The sequence below is a fragment of the Neofelis nebulosa genome, chromosome 5, assembly GCF_028018385.1.
Source record: "Neofelis nebulosa isolate mNeoNeb1 chromosome 5, mNeoNeb1.pri, whole genome shotgun sequence".
In the NCBI taxonomy this organism is placed as follows: domain Eukaryota; kingdom Metazoa; phylum Chordata; class Mammalia; order Carnivora; family Felidae; genus Neofelis; species Neofelis nebulosa.
Window position 1 is genome coordinate 39,186,640 of NC_080786.1, and position 24,331 is coordinate 39,210,970.

At 36.4% G+C, this 24,331-nt stretch overlaps 1 protein-coding gene across 1 annotated transcript; it reads left to right on the top strand.

The window, feature by feature from the left end:
- The first annotated feature begins 94 nt into the window (after positions 1–94).
- Positions 95–23,859, top strand: DIPK2A (divergent protein kinase domain 2A). The gene is made up of 3 exons (XM_058730138.1): positions 95–794; positions 15,471–15,774; positions 21,020–23,859. The coding sequence occupies exons 1-3, from the start codon at positions 138–140 to the stop codon at positions 21,349–21,351; spliced, it is 1,293 nt and encodes a 430-aa protein (XP_058586121.1). The 5' UTR covers positions 95–137; the 3' UTR covers positions 21,352–23,859.
- Positions 23,860–24,331: the final 472 nt, after the last annotated feature.

Consider the following 24,331-nt stretch of genomic DNA (forward strand, 5'->3'; position numbering starts at 1 on the left):
CCTACTGCCCCAGCCCGCGACCTCGCTCCTTCTCTCGCCCGGGGGCCCCAGCCGGTCGCTCTTCGGGTTTCGGCGCGGCGGGGGCGCCCACGGGGTGCCCTCGCCCTCCGGGTGCGTGTGGACGGGCGGCGGGCGGGATGTGGCGCCTGGTGCCCCCGAAGCTGGGCCGCCTGTCCCGCTCGCTGAAGCTGGCGGCGCTGGGCAGCCTGTTGGTGCTGATGGTGCTGCACTCGCCGTCGCTGCTCGCCTCCTGGCAGCGCAACGAGCTGGCCGACCGGCGCTTCCTGCAGCTCAATAAGTGCCCGGCGTGCTTCGGCACGAGCTGGTGCCGCCGCTTCCTCAACGGACAGGTGGTGTTCGAGGCGTGGGGCCGCTTGCGCCTGCTGGACTTCCTCAACGTGAAGAACGTCTACTTCGCGCAGTACGGCGAGCCCCGCGAGGGCGGCCGCCGCCGAGTGGTGCTCAAGCGCCTCGGCTCGCAGCGCGAGCTGGCGCAGCTCGACCAGAGCATCTGCAAACGGGCCACCGGCCGACCCCGCTGCGACCTGCTCCAGGCCATGCCCCGCACCGAGTTCGCGCGCCTCAACGGCGACGTGCGGCTGCTCACGCCGGAGGCGGTGGAGGGCTGGTCCGACCTGGTGCACTGCCCCTCGCAGCGCCTGCTCGATCGCCTGGTGCGCCGCTACGCGGAGACCAAGGACTCGGGCAGCTTCCTGCTGCGCAACCTCAAGGACTCGGAGCGTATGCAACTGCTGCTGACCCTGGCCTTCAACCCCGAGCCGCTGGTGCTACAGGTAGGCGCGGAGCCCGGGAGGGGGGCGTCCTGCCGGGAAGGGCCGCGCGGGCGAACTGGAGTCGGAGAAGTGGCTACACCCGCGCTCGTTGCCCAGTTTGGACCCAGCCCGGCTGGGCCAGCCTGCGGGCGTGGGAAGGGGGCGGCCCTGGGGGACCCTTGGGCACTGTGTCGGATTGCGGAGGGCGACCTGGCTGGTGGAGAGTCTGCTCTTGGCATCTAGACTCGAGCGCATCTTGGATTTGACTGCGGATCCTTTAAACACCAGAGGGAGCGCGTCTTGTACGTTCCCAAAATGTCTCTCTTGTGAGTTTCCTTGGGCTCTTCTCCCAGCCTTTCTGCTTTTATCAGCCGGGGTTTGCGCTTCCACGGCGCAGTCTGTTCATGAGCCCTTGGATCTTTCTTAGTTCTTCTCAAGTGTTTCTGTACCGCGTTTGCTCTCCCCTTCAGTACTCAATGTGGCTGGTCTAACTTCGCCCCCAAAGTCTTTGTTTTATTCTTTAACTCATTTATGTGGCAGCTAATTTGAGGAAAAGCTGGGGAATGGAGACTGCGGTCAGGGATGAGGTTAATCCATAAATCGTGCTTTGAGTGGGATTAGGAAGGGGAGAAAGTAAGGCATCTTTGGACTTGGACTGGGAGGGTTTGAGGCCAAGACCGACATTTTCATCCTGATTCTGTGACCTGCCGTATTCATGTAGTAATTTGACTGCAGGAAGAAGATGACATGTTAGGCCAGGGTGAGAAACAGGGGAAGGAGATTCTCACCTCTGGTCTAGTTGAGTTATTGGCTCTCACGCGACTTTATTTTGAAAACAAACGTACATTTTAGGGGCGAGTAGGTTGGCATCTTCTTACTGGTGACCGCAAAAAGAGAAAACAAAACCCGAAAAACTGTTGACCATTGGAGTAGTTCCTGAGTTTCTACACATTCCCACCCAGCTTCAGTGCGGTGTTCTTGGATAGTGGTGACTAATGTGGGATTGTGATCCCTCCTGTAATTGCAGGAAAGTTACCTTGCTCCTTTTCCATGCCTGTTTTGCTGTTTATCAAATACAGGGTGGGGAGGATAACTTAAAATTAATCACAAGTAACTTTGTTATGCTTCATTCTCTTTCTGTTCTGCTGAGAATGTCACTAGTGGGGGGTGTGGTTGTACAGGATTCTTGGTTTTCTTTTGTTTTTTTAATCTGAAGCGCGTGAATAGGAATATATGGTATTCATTTATATTTCTTTTCTCAAGTTCTCCATCACCCAGCTTAGCTAAGAGAAACCAGCTTCGTTTAATTAGTTCAGCCAAGTAATTTTAACACGAAGTAAATACTTTGCCTCAAGACTTTAGTGTGAGTGTTCGTAAATTTTAAGCTGTCATAGGATGTATGTAACGAGTCACATAGAAAGTACAGATTGTATATTAAACACTGCTCTCTTTAACGATGAATGGTATATAAAATTTAGAGGGTAAACTTCCCTGCAAGAAATTATTTTACCAAATAATTTCAATAAAAGCAGTCAGCCTGTGAAGCTTAAGTCCTCATTTATATACATTTGATTTGAAACTTTTTTTTCATTTATCTTTTTTCTTTGAGAAATAGATGTTTATATTAGGAAGGAGATGTTTATATTAGGAATGTTGGTCCTTGTAGAAAGCTTCAGCAGTGTATTTGCAGATAGTCTGTCAAGATTTAGTAAGGAGCTATCTTAGTACACATTTTCTCACTTGTAATAGAGGGTGCCTGTTGAAAGATTTTTATCAGGTAATTATGAGTATTGATGTATTAGAATCAACAAATTCTAGGACTAATGTTTTAATAACATTATCCACTGCTTTATAAAAATATCTTGGCATTCATTTTGCACTATGGTAAGTCTGCTTTATATGAGAAGCTTTTATATTTTTTGAATTTTGAAGTTGTCTTGACATTTTCAGTTTACTTTATAGTTGAGATAGCCAAGTGTGCTTGTATCTTGTTTTCTGATTAACTCTTCCCTCAAACTTAACTCTTTCTCTGTTTTCATCTTTAGCGATAAACAGCTTTAAAAAAATCAGTTGTGTTCTTGTAATTTAAACTTAGTGACACGATTGCTCTGATCTGGTGGGTGGGTGAGAGATAGGTTATGGGATAAGAGTTTGTTTTTAGTTTGTGAGGACATGTACTTATCAACATTGTTAATTTTGACTTTTGTATTTGCATTTTAAATTCAGGCAACCTAGCTCTCTAACTATTGAGTGATATGAGAAATATAAATTTGAGGTCTTTAATACCAGTCATTCATATTGGTTTTTTTTTTTTTTTAACACGATGACAAGCAAGTTGAATAAGATTTATATTTAAATAAGAAATTTTCCTAGAGCTGCTACTTTCTTTATAGAACCCTTTCCTCTTTTGGAAAAAAATAGTGAGTTAAGAAGTATGAACAATGTAATTGAGGTTTGATAATGGTATAAAACCACTACAGTGAAAGGAATCTTAAAATTCTGTGATTAGGTACAAAGATTGTTACATACTAAGTCAAGTCAATGATGTTTAATTGCTTTCTGTTAACTAGACAAACAAGTACAATTTTAGTATTTATATAGTTTCTATAAAACTTAACAGCCATTTATGATACTATGTGGTATTAATAATGATAGAAAATTTGGCTGTATAGATGTACTTTTTGGTTCATGTATTTTAAAAAATATTTTTAAAGATCCAAGCATGTATTTTACAGCATAAAGAGGAGCTTACATTTTTTTTTTTTTCCAGGAGAGGGAGCTACTTATTGAATTTTTGGACAGTTGGTCACAAATTAGATTTTTCTTATATTGTCCAAAAACTACTTTGGAGAAAAACAAGTATTTTGAACTGACTTCATCAAACTGCTCTTAACAAAAGTTCCAGTGTGGTAAACATGCTTCCAGAATAAATATTTGAACCAAAACATGTATGTAAATTTAGCCCATTAAAAATTGCCTCTTCTGATGTTAAGAAACAACAAATTGAATTTTCTATTATGCCTTGAAAGAAGACATGAAAGGTATTAAAAGTCTGTAAGACATTACACTCATACCTTATGTATGTAAGGCTCTATAGATTTGTAACACAGCCTTCCCAGTATGAAATAGTATGAAAGTACAACTCCCTTCTTATTGTTGGATAGCTTTACTAGCCTTTACAGCAGCTTATCTAGTTCAAAGGAAGGTTGTTCAGCCGTAGGATTATCATCTTCTAAAAAAATTTTATGAACGTCAAGTAACAAAATGCTAGAACCTTTATCTTCTACTCTGATACTTTTTCTTTTCACAGAAAAGAATGGAGAGAGGAAAAATGGAGAGTGGAAAAAAAAATGGAGAGAGGGAATTATTTATTCTATATTTTTTTATTAATTTTTTTTAATGTTTATTTATTTTTGAGAGAGAAAGAGACAGAGCATGAGCAGGGGAGGGGCAGAGAGAGAGGGAGACACAGAATTGGAAGCAGGCTCCAGGCTCTAGGGTCTGAGCTGTCAGCACAGAGCCCGACATGGGGCTGGAACCCACGAGCCTTCGAGCTGTGAGATCATGACCTGAGCCGAAGTCGGCCACCCAGGCGCCCCAGTTTATTCTATATTGTTAATAGCATTCTTGGAATATTGGAAAATCAAGATGTTAAAGTGTTTGGCAAGATGGCAAGATGTTTTCTGTTATTTTCTTGGTAAATTTTCTAACAATATTTGTAGTTCCCTATTCTTGAGTTTATAGAAGCTGTGTGTTTGTTAAAGAAAAATGCTGTCTGGATTTCCTGAAGCCCAAACTGTATATCTGACTTGACCTAGAGACAGTGATGATAGTCTTACTTACAGAAAAAAAGAAAGCTCATGTTTGTATAGTATGAAGGAAATGGAAATTTGTTTCACTACATTTGTAGAACTTTTTCCTAAATTTCCTGCATCATGGGTTTAATAGGAGTTCCTTAATTTTTACAGTATGTAACTGTCACTTACAGTGTGGGTTTTTAACTTTTATTTCAATTCTTGTACATGACATAATACATGCGAAACACATTATATAGTGCCACATGCCTAGTAAGCACTCAATAAATATTAGACATTAAATAAGGTAAAAGTAACTGTATCTAGTGTATTTGACCAGTTGGTTTGAAGTTTGGTTGGAATATGGATCACTTTAAAGGTAGTTATTAGACTATAAGCCGTTACTTATTTATATTTAGTCCATTCCTATATTACAGGATGAATTTTTACAGAAAACTTGGAGTGAATGTTATTTTGTCCTTAACAAATCCTTCTTAAAGGAAAAATATTTTTAATATGTACTACCTAATATACAGTTTTTGAAGTAAACAAAAGATTATGGTCATTTAACCAACTGTCTTACTTTGGACAAATTGATAAACTTTATGGGACTTGCTTACCTACAAAATGAGGCTATTGGAGTAGGTCCTTTTCCTTTTTAGCCTCAATAACTGTGAGACTCACACTCTTGATTTGAAAAATTACTTTTTCTACTTCTTTTCTAAGCTTGACTTTAACTGGTAATTTTAAACTTCTAAAAGAGGATTGGGGGTTTTGGTGCTCGGTCCCTTCCTGGTAAGAGGGTATGAGAAGACCAGGTTGGAGAACCCTGTTTCAAGCTTGTCTTCCTCCCCAATTTTTATACAGCCACAATTAGTTTCAAACAAAATGAACAAAAACAAAGATTGCCTTTAAAGGGAAAAAATACGGAGCTAAATGTAGCCTAGTGTCTTGTGGGGCAGTAGCAAAGTTTTGAAAGGATGTTCCAGACTGTCTCGGGAGTTTCTTTGCCAAGTAATAGCTTAGGGAGCCACCTACTTCTCTCCCACCAGATACAATTGTGGTAACTGCATTCCCAGATTTAGTGTTCAGAGATGTTTCTGACTAGGTAGTTCTAAATAGAGCACTTTTTTATCTAATTCATAACCTTAAATCTAGAGGTTTTATTGTTTTTCTGCTTTTTTTTTCTCAGAGGTTGCATCAACACTTGATGAAAAAAACTGAAATAATAAAATAATTCTGTCTACCTCTCATCCAAAAAGAGACTTTTATTTTGGAAAGCCCATAGAAACAGGCAGTCACTCTTAGGAAAGCACCACTTCCAGATCAGTGGAGCAAAATAATTTTGCTCCACTGGCCTATTTTCTGAATTTATTCATATCTTTTCACCATTATTAATTCTGAGGTCCTTTCTGTTCTTTTGTCTGATCTTCCAACTATTTCCCTTCATATTTCCACCACATGGATCAGCACATACTCCTCACACGTTAGGGAAAAGATAAGCTTACTTTTTGGGTCTGCTTTCTAGGCATGGGTAGTCAGTTTCTCAGCAGATCATCAGACTGGTTTTTATTTTGTTTTTCTGGTTTATGGTCTCTGGCCTACTTCCTGTGTTGCAGTCATTACTGCTAACTTCACAGAATGCTGACATTTTTTCTTTCTTAACTTTCCATTCGTTATGTATAAAACTACTACTACCTTAGAATATAAGCCCTGCATTTTCCCTGCACTTATAATGAAGGTTAGTAAATGATTGTAAATTACTACTGTAAGATGTGGATGGTTACACATCCCAGTCATAGACCCTGAAAGGTTTGAAATTATGTAATCAAATCTCTTATCCAATTTGTATGTCCTTACTAAAATTGATTCTTGATAGGGAGTTATCTATGAAATGCCTGGAAGCTCTTTGGACTTGTAGAACTGGATTTTATTTGTTCATTTGGTAAATAGTCAGTTATAAGATATCTGGATTCAAAGGATCTGTCTAGGCAGCAGGTAACTTACTATGTAGGAGGTACATATATAAATGAATGTTATAATCACTACAGCATTATAAGCCCTACCAAAAAAAAAGAAACAAAAAAGGTGCCTGCACTCTGTCAAATGACTCGTTTAGGGAGGGACATCTTAACGTATCTTTATAGGAGTGAATACCAGGAAAAATTTCACAGAGGAATTGAGTTCTAAAGGATAAATGGGATTTAGCCTGTGGATGGGGTCAGGGGGGATGAGAGGAGTGGTAGGGGCAGTATTGTGATAGCATTCTCTACTACCTCAAAGCTGTTGAATGGTCACTTAAAGTTTTAGAGCGTCGGTTTTTTAATCAAAAAAATAGGAATTATAACAGTTATCTAGCAAGATTGTTTTAAAGATTAAAGGCGATGCGACTATTCAGTAAAATACACAAAATGTCTTTAATTGTAAAGTTTTTTACAATATGTTACTACTTTGCAAATCAACTCATTTCATTTTTAGATAGGTGTAGTACTTGAAAAGTTCTTTAGTACGTTATGTTGATATCTTAGAAATACACATTTTACTCTTCCTTTGACAAACCTTCAAAATGTTACCTTATTTGCATATATACACATCTTAAATACCTCTGTAGCAGCTTTAGGCTATAGGTTTTTTTTGAGTAGTAATTAAAAGGAGGGTTAGGGATTTGTCCCCGATGAAACAGAAAGACTGTTGTAAGAAATAGGGTTTAGATAAAGATACAGTAATATAAAGCAAAAGTTCACTTGTTCTCTGTAAGTTATTACAGGTTAATAATTCTAAATAGTACAGAAACTAAATGATAATTTTAGAAATAAAGGTTAGGTCTGGTCTAATTTCTTAGACTCTGAGAATCTTAAAAGATCCATCTATCATCATGGGGGCGCCTGGGTGGCTCAGTCAGTTAAGCGTCTGACTTTGGCTCAGGTCATGATCTTGGGGTTCGTGAGTTAGAGCCCTGTGTAGGGCTTCTGTGCTGACAGCTCAGAGCCTGCAGCCTGCTTTGTATTGTGTCTCCCTCTCTCCCTGCTCCTCCCCAGCTTGTGCTCTCTCTCAAAAATAAACATTTAAACAGATTTAAAAAAAAAAAAAAAAAAAAGATCTATTATCTGAGGTAGGTATGTTGCCTCAGGGTCTCCATATTTTGCCTTTCTCATGCACACTTGGAGTTTTAACTATGAGGTGAAAAGATCTGGCAGGAATTCTGTGGCATTGCTCAGTAGTTCCAGGAACTGATCTATATACACTTAGGGTACAGTGAAGATGGCAGGCCAGGTCACAGTTTGTGCAGCCTTTGTGTTCTGGGGCACTAGGTGTAGACAGCAAACAAAAAACAAGGTAATTTCAGATTTTACATACTACAAAAATAAAGCAGACTCTTGTGATGGAGAATTGGATTGGGGATAGAATATTCTAAATTGGGTGGTCAGGAAAAATGACAGGTTAGCTGAGGTGTGAATAATGGGAGAAAAAGCCAGTGGTGCAAAGATCTGAGGGCAGTGTTTTTGAACAAGAGATATTGCAAATCCAGAGGAGTAAAGAGCATGGGAGTAGGAAAGCATGGTAGAATAGAAGATCATAGAGGGAGACAAGGATCTTATCCTATACAGCCTGTAACCTTGCTAAATGAGTTTAGGATTTTATTTCAGAGCAATGTGAAACAATAGAAGTGTTTTGAGTAGGGTTTGGTTTGTGGAGAATGGGTTGTATGGGGTAAGAGAAATCTGAAAAGCTTTTGCACAAGTTTGGGGGAGAGCATGGTGGTTTGGATTAAGATGGTTGCGATGAAGGTTATAAAAATGACAGAACCGATATATTTTGGAGGAGTAGCTCAAATGACTTGCTGATATGTAAGGTGTGATGGAACAGAAAAATAAAGTCTATCTCCTGGGATTTTGGTCTGAGCAACTAACTAGAGAGTAATTCTTTATGATGATGAGGAACCCCAGGCTTTGGGGTAGGGGAACCAAGAGTTTTGTTTTCTTTATTGAGTTTAAGGCAACAACAGAAGCACAAATCTAAAACCAGGCATTAGGTCTAACAGATACCTTGCAACCAGAGGATATTTGAGGCTTTTTTGGAAGGGTGATGTTAATTCTGCTTACATTTTTAAGGAACCAGGGAAGTAAGTTACTACTTACTGTTCTACTTGGCAGACTGTTTAAAGAAATCAAGTCTTGACTGAAGAAAGCAAGGTAGCATTCTTAGGTTAGTGGGTCCAAAAGAAGCTTATTATATTCTTTTTCTTTCTTGGAAATTTTGTCTTATTAGAAGTCAGTGTTTGAGTATGGTGTTTATAGATACGTATTTCAACTTAGAAATGTGAATCACACTTTCTGATTGTGACAGTAGTTAAGAAAACATCAGTCGAAACTAGTAAATTTACGCATATTTAAAATATGTGGCCAAGTGGGTTTGTTTTTTGTTTTGTTTTGTTTTGGTAAGGAGAGTGCATTTATTCATCTTAGACTATTAATTTCTATTAAACTTATATAAATTTTTTGTTGATGCATTTTGACATTAGTTTCCAATTTTGGAAATAGCTGTTGACATGATATTCAGTGAAATAACATAACTTTGGTATTTTAAAGGCATTGCTTAATATTGTTGGAATTCGAGGTGGGTAGAAGATGGCATTCAGAAAATTATTTAGGGGTGCTTGGGTGGTTCAGTCAGTAAAGCATCCGACTGTTGATTTTGACTCAGGTAGTTAATGATCTCATGGTTCATGGGTTTGATCCCTGCATTAGACTCTGTGCTGAGATCGTGGAGCCTGCTTAGGGTCCTCTCTCTCCCTCTCACTCTGCCCCTCTCCCCGCCACATGCTCTCTTTCTCTCTCTCTCAAAATTAGTAAATAAAAACTTAAGGAAAAGTTACTTAATGAAGTAAATAGAACATATTCTTAACTTGAAAATCTTGAGATTATTAAGATTCTTTACTATTTACAATGGAGTTTGGCCACTATTTGGCAGTATAAAATTAAGAAACTAAAGTCTCAGAGAAGTTTTAGCAAAAATTAGGTAACCATTAAATTATCCCAGTAATTTTACTATGTTCCCCCTCCAGACAGTTCACAAAACTGTGAACACATTAGTCTGTCACCAGTACAGTTGACTAATCTCTGTGAACAGCTGTTATAACATGCATTACTACAGTGGGATTTTGTTCAGATTTGGGCTTTTAAAAATAATTCGAAACAAATTGAATCTATTCTTTTGGTAACATTCATTTTCTATAAGCATTCCCAAGTTTAAATTTGTGTGTGTGCTGAAATGCCAGTCCTGTAGAAAACCTATAGATTTTAGATTGTATGTTTTGATAATAGATTTTTTTTCAAGTCAGTTTCTTTGTACTAGGGATTCTCTTCTTTACAAAGTGAATTTTGTAATACGTCTCCTCTTTAGGTAAACTTCAAAGTTACATTCCTTTTAATGGAATGTTGTGAGTTAGTAAATGTCATTAAAATAATTTATTTCCTGTATTAAAGGAAGTATAGTCTTTTAAATTTAGTACGCAAACCCTACTTTTGGTCATGTAAGGAGAAAGAAGAAGATAATAGATCACAAGTGCTAGAGTTAACTTTATTTTAATTTGTTTTATTTGTATGTTGTATGTGTTTTTAAAATAACTGTTCTGACAGTATAAAATGACCTTAGTAATCTGGTAGGACAGTGGTTGTTAAAGGGTATTGTGCTAATTGTAAAAACTTGTGTTTTTTTGTTTAATTGTAAAAACTTTTTGTTGTTGTTAAGAATAACATGTCACAGGATATTTAATTCCAGTATGTACAATGTTTCTGAATGTTAAGCCTTTTTTTGTTTGTTGTTGTTGTTGTTGTTGTTGTTGTTGTTTTCCAAAGCATATAGACCATGTTGAGGAGTTTGTGTTTTATTGTGTAAGTCCCAACATAATTTGATCCCTTCCTTCCTCTCCAGACTATTACCTGAAGCCATTTCCTCCTCATTTATTTTTCTGAAGGTGATTTGGCCTTTTTTTCAGTTCTGAGAAGATGGTTTCTGTCTGTACTGTGTGCCTCGAACTTTCTGACTGCCCCCTCCCCAGTCTATCTAATACTATTTTCATTCTTAGATTTCAGCATAAGTAGCACTTCCTTAGAGAGGCTGCCCTTTCTTTACCACACAGTCTGAAATAGGTCTCTACTCTTTCTCAGCTACTCTTACTTTGTAATTTGTAACAAATTGTGTAGTTTATAATTTATGTGTATTTAACAACCATCCTCCCAACTCTGGCTGAAAAAGCTTCCTGCGAATAGGGACTATGTTTTATTTACAACTGTTTACTTAGCATTTCATGATGGTGTTAGGCTAGATCTAGAATTTTTTAATACAAAATTTATATTCTCTTCATTCCACACTGAATCTCCTAACTCTCTTTTACTCCAGCTGCTTGAGTAGTCAGTGGAATGTGAGTTAACCTACAGTCCCTTACCTGCAATTCCAGTTTAAAAACTTGACAAAGGTTTTGTCAAATTAAAAACATATATATGAAAGCTCATGAGATAATTTATGTAATTTATCCCACTTAGAATGTATAATCTTACGTTATTTTCTCAGCATAATATGTCCCAGACTCTGCATAATAGGTGTATGTAATATATGCACTGTTACCTTTCCAAAATTTAGAAACTTCTGAAACAGGAGGATATTGGATTGAGGGGTTGTATTAGCCTTTTATCTCTGTGACTTTGGGCAAATCATTTAAACTGTGCTAATACGATTAAACTAGATTTACAACTCACATACATTCCAACTCTAGAATTCTTAGATTTCACATCTTCTTTATAAATCATATAAACTATCATGATGGTTGATTTTGATCAATAAATAGATGATGGATTACTTCAGCACTTAGAATTTATTCTGTGGTACTTAACTATTGTAAATGAAAAGTGAATTACAGTGTTGAGTTTATGTGTATATATGTTACCAAGTTTTAATTTTTTTTGTATTTTTGGTGTTTTTTTAGATGCCCTACACATTTTTCATTACTTAAAGTTTAGTGACTAATTAATATATTTCATTGTAAATTAGAAACTACTAGAGGACAGTAACAATGCTTTTCTAGTTTGGTAGTTCTTGACTATATTTGGAAGATGTTCATTATTCCTAGATGCCTTTCAGTAAGTGATATGAAAATAAGGGTAACTCTTGATGAATATCTGGACTTCTTATTTAGCAGATTTATTTAGGAAGTATAAAATAAATAGGAAAAATGAAATGTTTTGGTAAGCATTTCTTTATAAAGTAATATTAAATCTGCAAAGTATATTTTATACTATTTTTCTTTTGGTCCTTGGATTGCCTTGATGAATATATGTGGTGGTACAAATATTATTCCAGTTTTACAGAGGAATAGGCTAAAGCTCTAAGAAGTTTTGGCTTTGCCACAGACACAGTGAGATGCAGAGTGAAGGTGGACCTTAAAGCTACTCTTATGATTTCAGTTCCATTATTCTACTTGTATATTATATTGTCTTTTAAGTATACAAATTTTGTAAAATGTTATATACCATAAAGAGCATAAGATATCTACATTTTCTGATCTTTAATATCAAATATGTACATATAATGTCACCAGTGGTTTTGTTTACTTATTTTTGTAACTTTGGCTTTAAGCTACTGTCGATGCATGTAATATTGTTATTAGTAGTATTTGGGTTTTATCAGGTATCCAAGAGGTAACTTGCAGTTTTCTGTTACCAGAGAGAGAGAGAGAGAGAGAGAGAGATTTATCTTAGGTTTCATACTCAAAATACTTTATATTTTATAAATTAACAGTGAAGGCATTTAATATTTATTTAAATCTTATCAGTCATGTGTATCTTAATACTTGAATATCCATTTTTAATTTCTACATTGCTAATAATACTCCTAGAAGTTTTCTTGGGTTCTCACCAACTTAATTTAAAAAAAATACAGTAATGGAAATACATAGTTTTATAACTATTTTGTAACTTTGTACATTTTTGAACTAATATTTAGTTTTAAAGACTTTACATATTACACTTTGATGTAGGTTAAGACCTGATAAAAAACCATAAACAATTAATTGGAGTGCCTCCTGTCCAGTTAGAATTTAAATCATTCCAAGTTTAAAGACTCCTTCCTTCAAATGAAAAGTATTTGTACATATTTTTTCAATTGTAAATAACTTATTAAAATACACACATTTTATGTCAGGTTACTTTAAACTATGTGTCTGTTGTTCTAGGCAATTTGAAAATCTGATTTTAAGGTTTGTTTTAAAATAAAACCTGTGGACCTCAGCAATAAACTTCTTATTCTAGCTGCTGTGTGTGTGTGTGTGTGTGTGTGTTTGTTTGTTTTTGCCCTGTGGGAGTTTGGGAATCAGAGAGTAAGAACTTGTGTTTCTCATTGCCTGATACATTTAACAAGTCCAAGTCCACTCTGTAACATCTTAAAATTTTGTCTCTCAAACTCTGACCATGGAAATTTGATGCTAAGCCAGAATTGTTTTAAATAAAAATTATATTTCGGCTTCCTTTGAGCATTTTCTTTGTACTGTAGTGTGTTCAATAGAATTCTTTTCTCATTAATGAAATCTGACTATTTTGATTATACAATGAAAAAATGTCATCTGAACTAGTAGCGTGAATTCATTTATTAAAGTTCTTCCAAAAGATTAGATAGCAAGCTATGTGAAAGAATTGTAGTGCACTTCTTAAAATGAGGCATAACAGGATTTTAGTTAACATTGTCAAAAATCATTGTATGAATATAAAATTGCTCACTGTGACATTTGTTCATATATTTTATCCTCTTCTATGAGGGCCTTGGGTAATGAAGTGTATATTTAACTGTCGTTTGCCAGTTGGAAAGTCTCCAAAAACAAGGAGGCATTTGTACATGTGCAGATGTTGGCAGGGTTCCCTTTTCTCCTGTTGTCAAAGACCATTTTATTTTCACAAAGATATGTTTGTATCTGTTTTACAGTATGGCATGTGAATAATATACCAATAGTGTATGAGGGAATTTTTTTGTTTTACTTTTTGCAGGACAAAAGTATATAATCTCCCATTTACCAATTTTTAGTGCTTTCCTTTTTTTTTTGTTAATGTCAGGTACTTTGTACATGGATACTTCTGGGAAACAGTTAAATCTTGTAATCATTTGTGTAAATTTTCAAGGTCATGGAGGTATTTTGAAATTGAGAAGAAAAAGTTGAAAATAACACATGGTTAGCAAACCGGATTTAGCAGTTCACTTTGGACATGAGTAGTCTGTCACTTTTCCCAGTATCCATAAGAAATAAAAAATTCTCAGATACAAGAGGAGAAGGGTGCTTCCCTCTAATTGCTAAAGAATCAGAGTAGATGTTGGATCTGAATTAAAATTGAATCAATTCATTTACTATATGTAAAGATTCATACTATCATATCTCTAATTTACCTAATTAGTGTTTTATCACAAAACTGCAGATACTAAAACTTAAAAGAAAGTTACATACACAAAGAACAAGTACAGTTACTGTTCGTTAATAGTTACAGTTGAAAGAAATCACAAATGAAAATAGGTAATTATGGATGAAGTTTAGTTCTAAGAACCTTTTGCTTTTAAGTTGACAAACATTTTAATGTTAAGGATATTATTGAATTTTTTCACTTTTATGAAAGCTCAGAGTTAAGTTAATATTATTTTTATAAGGGGTCCAAGAAGAAAGGCCTCATCTCCAGCTCTTTAAATGTACATAGATTGTTCAATTTTTAGCAATAGAAGTAAGCTGTATTTATATTCTGCAGTGTTTTCCTTTGTTTCCCCTGCAGTGTTTGTGTAAATACCATCTTACAATTTTTCCCCCAATTCAAGGAAAGATGCTAGGCTGAAGGAATGGCACATAACATAACTTCCTCTAGTCATGTTATCTTCCAAGGAGTTGTTTAAAACATTACTTCCCATCCTTTTGCACTACAATGCTCATTTTTGTAGTTGGGCATTTTAGCACTGGAAAGTATTTTAGATAAAGCCTGACATTTGAGTTGAAAGTGACTTGTTCATCAATATGGAAGACTTTTGTTTTAGCCAGTTAATTTTCCCAGTGATTACAAAACCTAGAAAACCTTGCGAAGATTAAGATAATAAATAATTTTGAAGTTGAGCTAAAGGTGAACAGAAAATACAGTGGGAGTAGGAAGGGAAACAACTGACTTGGGACCAAAGGTACCTGGAGTGCAGGTTGCATCAATAGGATATCAGACTGCTTTTTACCACTCTTGGGGTATAGGTAAAGAGACACTTATGTGAATCCCTTACTAAATTCTACCCCTGCCCGCTTGTGGACTAGGTATAGCCTCTATTAAATGCTCCCTTAGGACCTACACTACTTCTTAATAACTGACATTTATTATACTCAAAATTACTTGCTTGCTATCTGTCTTCTCTCAAATTTTTATTTTAGAGATTCTGTTTAGTTCATTCACTCTTCTTGCCAGTACAGCACAGTGTGTGCTGCCTGGTAAATACTTGCTGGCTAATAGGCCTGTAGTGCTGTTCATTCAAAAGAAAGGATGGTTGATTGTACTTAAACAAGTTAGAAAGATAAAGGAAAATGTAAATACTTCTAGATTTGGTAATAAGGAAGGTGGCTTATGTTGTTGATCAGTTTGGTTCTGAAATGTTGATAAGCAAGTCTTACTCTGTTTTAGCTTTATAATGTAAAGTTACCTATTTAAAAAGATTTTAGGTCCATTGTAATGTTATGAATTAGAAAAGAAATCAACTTTATTTCTCTTCAACTCCTGAATATAATAAGAAATATCAAGTGCATGCCTAGTAACAGTCTCTGCTAAGAGGATCGGGGGAGGTGGGGTACACCTAGGATATCTTCATCAGGATCTTTTGTAATATGAAGATAATTCTTTTGTAGAGTTTTCCATCTGATGAAGGTTGGCCATTTGCAAAATATCTTGGAGCTTGTGGAAGAATGGTGGCTGTAAATTACGTTGGAGAAGAACTGTGGAGTTACTTTAATGCACCATGGGAGAAACGAGTTGACCTCGCTTGGCAATTGATGGAAATAGCTGAGCAGCTTACAAACAATGACTTTGAATTTGCACTCTACCTCCTGGACGTCAGCTTTGACAATTTTGCAGTTGGTCCTAGAGATGGGAAGGTGATCATTGTGGATGCTGAAAATGTTTTGGTTGCCGACAAAAGGTTAATTAGACAAAGTAAGTATATAAATTTTAGATTTGCTTTTTGTACAGATTTTTTCTATGATAAAATAAAGTTTACATTTATATGAAACAAACCTTTAGTTTCCTTCTTAGATGGCAGCCTTGCCTCTTTGTTTTATTTGACCAGTGTCAGTAAACACATACTGGTTTATTGTACTTTTAGTCAGAGTTTCTCCATATTTAGTAAAATATCCTTTGAGTTCAAATGTCCAGGTATACTCTGTGTGTGTGTGTGTGTGTGTGTGTGTGTGTGTGTGTGTGTGTGTATGTATTTTTCATGTAGTCTGCTACAGTTTGTGGTTTAGGAGTGTAATGCAGAATTAAGTTTTTATATAGTGACAGACTACCAGAGTAAACATGGAGGTCTTATTTTCCTGTGGGATCTCTTACAGTGATGTTCTGTGTTCCATTGTTCTGTGGGGTTCCAACGGTGATTTTTGTTTGTTTGTTTGTTTAACTGTTAGATGATTTCTAGCACTGCAGATCCCTAACTTCGGTTTGACATTATTACATCTTACCCAAAACTTTCCTCTCCATTTATTTGTGAGCTTTTCATAGGATAGGTGGGCAGACTGTCTGAAGTGTTTTGAAGATTAAATGCCACAGGAATTTTAAAGTGTCAGAGACAAAGCCTGTAACTCTGTAGTTAATCTACTTAGTAAAAGAAATTGAAAGATTGTTGCTCTATGGTGAATGTCTTATATTTTTAATCCCCTCTTCTCCTGTCTTATGAGGATTTTTTGATGAACTCAGACCAAAAATGTATGGCATCTGGGAAATGCAGAAAATTAACAAAAATTTATTAGTTTGACACTTAGGTTTTGCACGATCATCTCTTGATCCTGTTAAATACTTGGTTTTTCCCAGTACCTTGTTCTGATTGTATACTCACCAAACTGTTTTCTGATTATTTCTTGACTTGCTATGTAGATCCTCCCACAGGGAGTAAATAGCCTGCTAGAGTGCTTTATTCCCCACTTAACTTCTTCCTGCATTTGTGAGTGTCCCATCGGATTCCATCATGCTTTTCTTTTTTAAATGTATAGTTCAGGGGTGCCTGGGTGGCTCAGTCCGTTAAGCGTCTGACTTTGGCTCAGGTCACGATCTCTGGTTTGAGTTCAAGCCCAGCGCCAGGCTCTGTGCTGACAGCTCAGAGCCTGGAGCCTGCTTCAAATTCTGTGTCTTCTTCCCTCTGCCCCTCCCTGGCTCACACTCCATCTCTCTCTCAAAAATAAACATTAAATTGAAAAATAAAGTGTACGGTTCTGTGGATTTTAGTATATTCACAAAGTTGTGCAACTTACCTCAGCTTTTAAAATTTTCATTCCAGTGTTTGTAAAAATAATTTCTTGTAATTTTTTTATCCAGACATTCTTGGAATACATGTCACAGTTTTATACCAACTAATTCCACTACACAAGTGTATTCATACAGTGAGCATTGCTCCAGTGCTACTTTAGCTCTGGCCACTTTTGACATGTCTCATTGAAGGGCTGTTTAATTTTTTTTTTTAACGTTTATTGTTGAGAGAGAGAGAGAGCACGAGCAGGGGAGGGTCAGAGAGAGAGAGACACAGAATCCGAAGCAGGCTCCAGGCTCTGAGCTGTCAGCACAGAGCCCAACGCAGGGGTTGAACTCACGAACCCTCAGATCATGACCTGAACTGAAATTGGATACTTAACTGACTGAGCCACCCAGGAAAGCTGTTTAAATATCTACTTTACAAAATGTCATATTTATTTATTTACCTTCTTTTCTGACCTCTTTCTGGGAAATCATCTTTATTTTTTCTTTCACAAGGACACTGAGGTTTCGCTGTGGCAACTCCCACAGTGTCCTTTCATTTATTATCTAAACTAGTAAAAACCATACACGTTAATTTCTCTATTTCAGAGTAGATCCTTCTCTGAGAACTCGTTGCGTTATTTATCTTCAGCTTCCCACTCCTTCCTTAAAATCCAATTTCTCTTCCCTCCCCATAAACAAATATGTCTAAGACTTTTCCAAGGCCCTGCGTTTTTCAACTGTTTTTAAATACATTGTTTACTCTTCCTGTTTCTACTCCCTCAGCCTCCATTCATGCCTCCATCCATTAGAACCTGACTTAAAATCCTGTATTACCATTAGCAACCACCTAATTGCCAAATTCGTGAAGTGACTGATAAGTAACAACTTCCTGCAATTCTTCCGTCCTTTGGTTTCCTTCTACTCACATAGTTTCTTTCTTAAAACATAAAGCTGATCTTATCACTCCCTCCCTCAATATTTTTAATGACTTCCCATTGTTCTTTAGGTAAAATTCAAACTCCTACTTAAATATCAACACCAAAAAAACAATCCTATTAAAAAATAAGCAGAAGACCTGAATAGACATTTTTCCAGAGAAGACATACAGATGGCCAACAGACATCTGAAAAGATGCTCAACATCACTGATCATAAGGGAATTGCAAATCAGAACTACAATGAGATATCACCTCACACCAGTCAGAATACCTAGTAACAAAAAGAGAAGAAGTAACAAGTGTTGGTGAGGATGTGGAGAAAAGGAAACCATCACGGACTATTGGTGGAAATGTAAATTAGTGCAACCATTGTGGAAGACAATGTGGAGGTTCCTTAGAAAGTTAAAAATAGAAGCACCATATGGTCCAGTAATTTCACTACTGGGTATTTTCCAAAGAAAACAAAAACATCAATTTGAAAAGATGTATGCACCCCTATGTTTATGGTAGCATTATTTACAATAGCCAAGATATGGAAGCAACTTAAGGTGAATGGATAAAGAGGAAGTGTTGTGTGTGTGTGTGTGTGTGTGTGTGTATAAGGGAATATTAACCATAAAAAAGGACGAGATCTTATCATTTGCAAGATGGACTTAGAAGGCATTATGCTAAATGAAATAATTCAGGAAGAAAGAGACAAATACCATGATTTCACATGTGGAATGTAAAAAACAAAATAAAACCAGACTCTTAAATACAGGGAACAAACTGATGGTTGTCAGAGGGGATATGGGAAGAATTGATAAAGAGGATTAAGAAATACAAACTTCCAGTTATAAGTCACAAGGATGAAAAGTATAGCATAAGGAATATAGTCAATAATATTGTAATAACATGGTGACAGTTGGTGACCACATATCATAGTGAGCTTTGGATAATATATAGAAGAGTCAATATGTTTTGTACCTGAAACTAATAAAACAATGTATATTAATTATACTTCAATTTACAAAATAATGTAAGCGCTTAAAGTGAACCAATGTTTATTTAAATTTTGTAACATATTTGTAAACGTTTCAAGTGAAAGATTGAGTTATGTTCTCTGTGTACAAAAGAAACGTTAAAGAGACCTAAAGAAAAAAATAAAATCAAACTTCTTACCAGGGCCCAATCTGCATCACTTTTAATATCCCTCTGTCTACTGCCTTTGATGCTTCAGCTACAGTGGCCTTTTGGTTTCTTGAATGAACCTTTTACTTCTGGGCTTTCCCGTAATGCAGTGACCTCTGCCTAAAATGCCTCACCTCACCCCTTTCCTATAAATAGGTAGCTACTTGTCCTTTGAAGCTTAGCTTAAATGTTATACTTGACCACTGTATCTAATGGTAGGGAGGGTTGTTTCTTTCTTAAACCTTTCTACTGTTAAAAATGTTTGTTTCCTTCATAGCATTTTCCACTGTTTATGATAATGTTTATTTAATGACCATTTCACATACTTGATTGTAAGCCAGTGAAGGCAGGAACCATCTATTATTTTGTTTGCCAGTATATACCCTTGCCTGCCATAGAGTAGGCACTCAAATAATGATTTGCTGAATGAATTTTTTTCACTAATTTCTCCTCTACCAACCCCTTAAGTCCCAAAGGTTCTGCCCTTTGTTTCTTTCTTTGCTTTCAACACACTTTCCAATATAATTCAGTTCTTCTCTTGGCTCCATCAAGCATTCTTATGTTGATGCATTCTAAATATGTGTACTGTACCTCTGACTTCAAAGTACTAAGTTTCGGGGCACCTAGGTGGCTCAGTCGGTTGAGTCATGGTTTGTGAGGTCGGGCCCTGAGTCGGCCTCTGTGCTGACAGCTCAGAGCCTGGAACCTGCTTCAGATTCTGTGTCTCCCTCTCTTCTGCCCCTCCCCGGCTCGCGCGCTCGCTCGCTCTCTCTCTCTCTCTCTCTCAAAAATAAATAAACATTAAAAGTTAAAGTACTAAGTTTCAAGTCAGTTTCTAATTGCACATATGATATGCCTACCTGAATACCTCGTAGGTACTTTATATTTATTCTCTCCATATGAAATGTTAACCCTGTTATGTAAATACTGTTGACCTTGTCATCCATTTAGAACCTTCAACTTAAACTTACCTGTTAATTTTTGTCTCTTATGTTTCTACAATGTAGCTTTTTTATCTGGACTATTAGTTGCTCTCATCATCTTAATCCCTCCCGTCTTCATTCTAGAGTCACCTTTTCTTTTTCTTTTAAGTGTATTTATTTTGAGAGAGAGAGAGAGAGAGAGAATCTGAGACAGTCTCCATACTGTCAACGCAGAGCCTGATGCCAGGCCCAAACTCACGAATTGTGAGATCATGACCTAAGCAGAAATCAAGAGTCCGATGCTGAACCCACTGAGCCACTCATGAGCCCGCAGAGTTACCTTCCTGTAAAAGAAATCATGTTCATGACCACCCACGTTTCAACCTATTTCTCTAGGCTCTTCTATACTTTCTCTCCAGGAGCTGTCTCACACTCTAGCCTCAGTGAACTACTTATCTCCTAAATCAGCTGGAACAATCCCTTAAGTCCTTGCCTTTGCACATACTATACTGAGCCTACACTACTGTTTTCCCTCATTTCTTTTCAGACTTAGCCTTTTGTTTTAAGACCTAAATCAGATATTCTCCCTGCAGCCTTCTGTAGCCCCAGGCAGGAGTACTGCTTCCTGTGTACTGTTGTAGCATTGTGTCCTACTTCTCTGTATGGTACTTCCTCTGTATGGTGGAAAGTTTCTATCCAGACTGAACTCTTTAAGTAGTAGGGGCCTTATCTGATCTTCCGGCCTGACGTTGGCTAACTCCTGATAAATGTTTCTATATAAGTTAATATATTTAAATGTTTAAAATTATAATACAACTGGAGCAAGAAATACTACTGTGGTAATTAGTGAAGTGTATTTTGGGAAGCAATGAAAACATTTTTAAAATGTATTTTTCTCTTTCTGCTTTTCCCCCTTTCACAGATAAACCTGAAAATTGGGATGTATGGTATGAAAGCAAATTTGATGACTGTGATAAGGAGGCTTGCTTATCATTTTCGAAAGAAATTCTTTGTGCTCGTGCAACTGTGGACCACAATTATTATGCTGTTTGTCAGAACCTCTTATCCAGACATGCCACCTGGCGTGGCACTTCTGGAGGACTCCTTCATGATCCACCAAGTGAAATTGCCAAAGATGGCCGACTAGAGGCCTTGCTGGATGAGTGTGCCAACCCAAAGAAACGCTATGGCAGATTCCAAGCTGCAAAAGAGCTGCGTGAATATCTAGCACAATTAAGTAACAATGTGAGGTAGTCTATGCTGAACTTTCCTTTTTTCCATTTAAATAGCACTGGCTGAAACTAAACCACCAAAAACTATATGGCAAAATGAAATTTGGAAGTAATACATTCAGAAGATGATAAAGTTGCACTGATAGATCTTATGTTAACGTCAAAATAAGACATTACTTCAAAAATTACATGACGCTTCTGCAAATAAGTTTGTTCTTACACTTTGGAGACTTGAGCTATCATTGACTGCTTCGCTCCCCTGAATGCCTGAGTGGATTAATGAATATCGTGAAGCTATTGGAAATGAGTCTGATAGTTACTTTGGCTTGTGTATCAAAGGGTACTTGGTATTTGACTTAGTTTGCATTACTATCATGATTTTGTGAATCTCTTGCATTTACTTTGAATGTCAAGTTAGATTGGCCTGTTTTATAGGCCACTTTTTCCTTCTGATGTGTAGGTGTTCCCCACCCCCATTTTTATGTTTTTTATTAAATTTTACACATTCAGGTTACTCTAGTTGTTTATTTAAATTTGAACTAGTTTTTGTTCAGTGCTATGCGGTACACATTTACTGTTAGGGCAAGATTCCCAAGTTTACTGTTTTTTCAGAGCTGAATATTTTATTGTGTAAATACTTTTCTCTCCACATTCTGTGGTTTCACCATTGCATGAAATCATTTAAGATTATTTAACAGTTACATCCCTCTATGCCTATAAGTGTACACTAAACATGAAGTTTGGCATATGTTGCAAAATGTCATCTTGTCCTTTAAAAGGCTTTAAGAAGAGTATGCTAGCAATCTTCACCTTAACATTAATTTTGATTGAGGGAAAAAAACAACACAGTATTTTTTAAATGCTAACTAGTCCAAGATAGTAATGCATATGCCAAAGAAATGTTAGATCTAGTATCATGGTTAGATTTTAAAATTGGTCACCTACTACTACTTCTTATCACACTTTCAATAATAGAACTCTGTCACTGTTACATTCAGATCTCCCTGGTTATTCTTTTATGTTCAAAAGTTAAGCTACTGCTTCCAAGCATATGTGACTTAAAGATATCCTACCTTATATTCATTGGTAGTTTCGCAGACATTAACATGGTAGTCATCATCTTAGTTTAATTGGGCGTTATAACATTATTTACTGATGGACTAGTAATTTTTATTGAAAAGCATAGTTTAGCCAGTCTGCCCAACTTGGTCTCCATTACCCCATTGTTAATCAAATTTAAGTATGTGGATAAAAAATTAATGTGTGAAATTTGTGGGCTATTCTAAAAAGTTACAATATGTAAATTGACTATCACTGACCTAGGTGATCCTTTTTTTGTTTATTTGTTTAGAATTATTGCTTTAGCTTACAGCAAAGTTTGGTGTAGTGTGCAGTAGTATTTAGTTCTAGACTGACCTTATTCTAAATCAGAAAGTGATTAAAATGTGCACAACCAAAGCCAAGTTTTTCTTTTCTTTTTCATTCATTCGGCAACTATTTATTGACCATCAACTCTGTGCCAGGCACATTACTAGCTGCTACACACTGTCTGAACATGACATATGGTTAAGTAACTTTACAATGATTATCAAATACTTTAATGTAGATATTTAAGTTGAAATAGCATTGAGATAAGATGGTGCATTCATGTTATTTTACTGTTGTGATAGAAATTCTGCTTGTACCATCTGTAACTGGGTTGCTACAAAAAAGCATGATGAAATCAATAATGTTAATCCCAGTATAAAAACTGGGAGAAGGGTAAGGTCTCTCCATTATAAAATAGATTGCATTATGTCAATTTTTATACATCCATATATTACAGGTATCAACTGGCCCTCAAAGAAACATTTAAGTGCTAGAAATTTTACTAAGCTGACTTTTTACAACTTCAGGAAACTTTTGAGGGGAGTAGGTAAAATGATTTGTCAAACATTCTCCACTTACTCAGAACTTAAATAAAGTACACATTTTCAAAACAGCACCTTTTATATTTGATAAGTGTTCATTACAAACTTTAGAATGCCAGTCACAGAGGGTTGTCTTCATGTGGCTTAGCAAACGTTCATGTTACTTTGGAAAAGTGATTGTGATTGCAGAACAGGAAGTGAGAAAACACTGCCAGCAGTGATTGCTACTGGAGGTAGTTGTTACAACTACCATTTCCCCCATGAGATTATGTGGAAAGATTGAGAAGATAGTAAAAGAATTAGGAATTTTAAATTACAGGGAAAAATATGTATGTGAAAAGCAATAAATATTTTGTTCACTTTGCTATCAAGATGTTCACTATCAGATATTTATTATACAGCAGCAATTTATATTTTTAATCATTGCCCATTAATAGACACAGTAAAATATTTTTGAATCAGACATTTGGGGTTTGTATGTGCATTAAAATTGTCTTTTGTACTGTAAGTTACTGTTTAATTTGAATATTTTATCAGAACTGTCTCCCTGTGCCTTTATAATAATAAAGTTGTTTCTACAACTTTTAATGATCTTAATAAAGAATACTTTAAGAATCACACTTTTCATACTATCTCTTAACTTCAAATATCCAAAATTTTTTTAATGGAAAGTGAGGTTGTGTAATAAATCAGTTTTTTCCTCTTGCATGTATATTTTTTCCTCTTGCATGATATCATTTTCAGAAACTATCTGGTTGGATATGAGCTGAACTTAAGTTTGTGTGCTTTCTCCTGGTTTTCTGTTGTAAACTTTTTTAATAATAGGTAACTTTTACTCTTGAAATGGGAGTTTTAAAACTTCATTATGGATTTTTTCAACTGTATACAACAGAATAATGTAATGAACAATAGTTGACTATAGTTTTATACTAACTTCAAAAGTTAGCAACCTATGGCCAAACTTATTTTATCTGTATCCCAACCTACTTGCCCCCAGGTTATTTTGAGCAAATCTGAGAGATGTTATTTGATTTGACATAACACATTTCTCTTCCAACAAAATCATGGTACCATTTCACATCTAAAAATTAA